Raw genomic sequence first — 2,651 nt, 5'->3', positions numbered from 1 at the left:
TTGTATCCAAATGTGACAATGTTTGAGTCAAATAATTTTCATAAAGATCCACACTAGACTTAGAACTTGCTTTATTCTATTCATTTAGACCTGCCGTGCCTTTTATAAACATTTCCAAGTGCACAGAAATCAGCCTTAGTGCTGACTGTGTGTTTAAATGAAGCACTGAGCGAGTCTGGGATTGTAAATGTGTCTGACTTGCGACTCGTATGGTGTTAAATCATTAATTCTACCGCTTTAAATAGTCAGATTAAAAATGTCGGATCTTATTCACAGATATATATTCATATCTATTAGGCTATTTGCATTATTTATCTCGCGCGCGCTCTCGCCTCCTTGTCGCCCAGGGGCTTGTTTACAGACCAGCAGTTCCTGACAATGACGTCGCGTCGCGTCATTAAAGCGGGCGTGTTCTGTCGGCAGGGCTGGACTTCCAACCAATCAGCGGGCTGCGTTCAGCTCGGGCTGCCGGCTGTCAGCATAAAAGCGAATGTGGCGGCCGGGACTCCAGTCCATGTGAACCCAGAGAGTGCTGTAATAACACACAGGAGACAAACTGACTGACTGACGGGGATTTTTGTGCGCTGGTTATTTTTATTCTGCATTTGTGTTTGCACAGATTTGGAAAAGATCTTGACTTTTTTTTTTTTTTAAAGAGAGAACCGACCTTGTGCTGCTTTTTATCCTGGGACTTTTCAGACTGGACATTGTAAAGAAGAAGAATAAGAAGAAGAACAAGCAGCAGCGCTTAAAAAAAAGACAGAACTCATATTAGGGTTGTGTTTTGAACCAAGACTCAGTGCTGCTCTGATTGAAGCGCACACACACACACACCTGACTGACTCAGGTAAAGGTAAGCCCCAAAGCCTCAACTCTTCATCACGCCTCTTATGTCCACAAAAATGGAGCAGCCTTTTTACCATGACGACTCTTTTCTGTTGGGTTACGGCCACGCGGACGCCGCGCTGCACGACTACAAGCTCCAGAAGCAGCATCAGCATCAGCAGCAGCCCATGAGCCTGAGCAGCCTGAGCGAGCCCTACCGCAGCCTCAAGTCCGACCCGGTGTACCACGCGTCTCAGGCGGACGTCGGGTCTCTGAAGCTGGCCTCTCCGGAGCTGGAGAGGCTGATCATCCAGAACAGCAACGGGGTGCTGACCAGCCCGACACCGCCGGGTCAGTATCATCTCTACGGCCACCGCTCCATCACAGACGAGCAGGAGGGCTTCGCGGAGGGCTTCGTGAAGGCGCTGGACGAGCTGCACAAGATGCACCAGCCCCCGCCCAACGTGTCGATCGGAGCGGGCGGGGTGACGACGTGCTCGGTGGCGGCTCCCTCGGCGTTCGGCTCCGCCCTGCAGCCAGAAGCTCCAGTCTACACCACGCTCAATCCTTACTGCCCGAGCCTCGTCTCGTCCACTACAGCCACCTCGAGCTACCCGTCAGCCACCATCAGCTACCTGCCTCCTCCGGCGCACGCAGACGCGTACCAGAACCCTCTGGCTGGTGGCGTCCATCCCGCACAACAGCAGCAGCAGCAGCAGCGCTTCGTGCCTCTCAAAGAGGAGCCGCAGACGGTGCCGGACATGCACAGCAGCGACGGCACGCCGCCCGTCTCTCCGATCGACATGGAGAGCCAGGAGCGCATCAAGGCGGAGCGCAAGCGCCTGAGGAACCGACTCGCCGCCACCAAGTGCCGCCGGCGCAAACTGGAGCGCATCGCGCGTCTCGAGGACCGCGTCAAGGTGCTCAAGTCGGACAACGCGGGTCTCTCGAGCACCGCGTCGCTCCTGCGCGAGCAAGTGGCGCAGCTCAAGCAGAAGGTCCTGCGGCACGTCAGCAGCGGCTGCCAGCTCATGCTCACCAGCAAGATGGAGGCTTTCTGAAAACAACCGCACCACACCACACACACACTCTTTATTCACTAACACTCAAAACACTGGAAAGCTCGTCAATGGACACTCATTCACGTCCAAGAATGGACATGATGACATTCTGAGCTTCAAGACGCGCCGAAACATAAATCAATCAATAAACAAAACGGTACGGTTGCCGGACACCGTTCACTAGATTGAGGCGACTGAGAAACACAAGAGCCATGTGGGCTCGAAAGACTGAGTGACCAGGCCAGTAAAGCCTTCTCCAGGCCAATAATGTCATGATCAAAGGGAGATTTGTATGTTTAGTAGCCTATGACGTCACCTGATACTGTCATTTTTTTTCTAAATGTGTAAATTATTTGTTTTGTTTTGTTTTTTCAAGTCAGGTTGATCCTGACTTAATGTTTTAACTATGTCATGTTTACAATGTCATTTTTTATTTGTTTTATTTAAGTAAAAAGAACACATTGGAATATATACATCTCTCTCTTGTTCCTCTTGGTGGTCTTTTTTTTCACTTCTCATATCTCATCTCCTCTTATCTCTTCAGCCCTGGAAGCTCTCAGCTTGGCGTTTTGTTTATGAACCTTGACCCAGTTGAAAGGCACTTCCGGTTGTTATGTAACCGATTAGCATTCTGTTTACTGTTTTTGTGTTTTGTTTTTTTTGACACCTGAGCCGTTCAGAGACCTTTCCATGACCAACACGGCGGGGGGTTTTCCACCTTTCATGCTGTTTTTGTTTCTAAATCTCGGACTCGCCTCGTTATTG

At 50.5% G+C, this 2,651-nt stretch overlaps 1 protein-coding gene across 1 annotated transcript; it reads left to right on the top strand.

The window, feature by feature from the left end:
* Positions 1 to 499: 499 nt before the first annotated feature.
* On the top strand, positions 500 to 2,357 carry junbb (JunB proto-oncogene, AP-1 transcription factor subunit b). The gene has a single exon (XM_060904444.1). It carries the CDS (start codon positions 891 to 893, stop codon positions 1,884 to 1,886), a length of 996 nt encoding a protein of 331 aa, XP_060760427.1. The 5' UTR covers positions 500 to 890; the 3' UTR covers positions 1,887 to 2,357.
* Positions 2,358 to 2,651: the final 294 nt, after the last annotated feature.

This window comes from Neoarius graeffei, chromosome 22 (assembly GCF_027579695.1).
Source record: "Neoarius graeffei isolate fNeoGra1 chromosome 22, fNeoGra1.pri, whole genome shotgun sequence".
In the NCBI taxonomy this organism is placed as follows: domain Eukaryota; kingdom Metazoa; phylum Chordata; class Actinopteri; order Siluriformes; family Ariidae; genus Neoarius; species Neoarius graeffei.
Note: the sequence above shows the minus strand (reverse complement) of the source record. Positions and strands in the feature narration are given on the sequence as shown.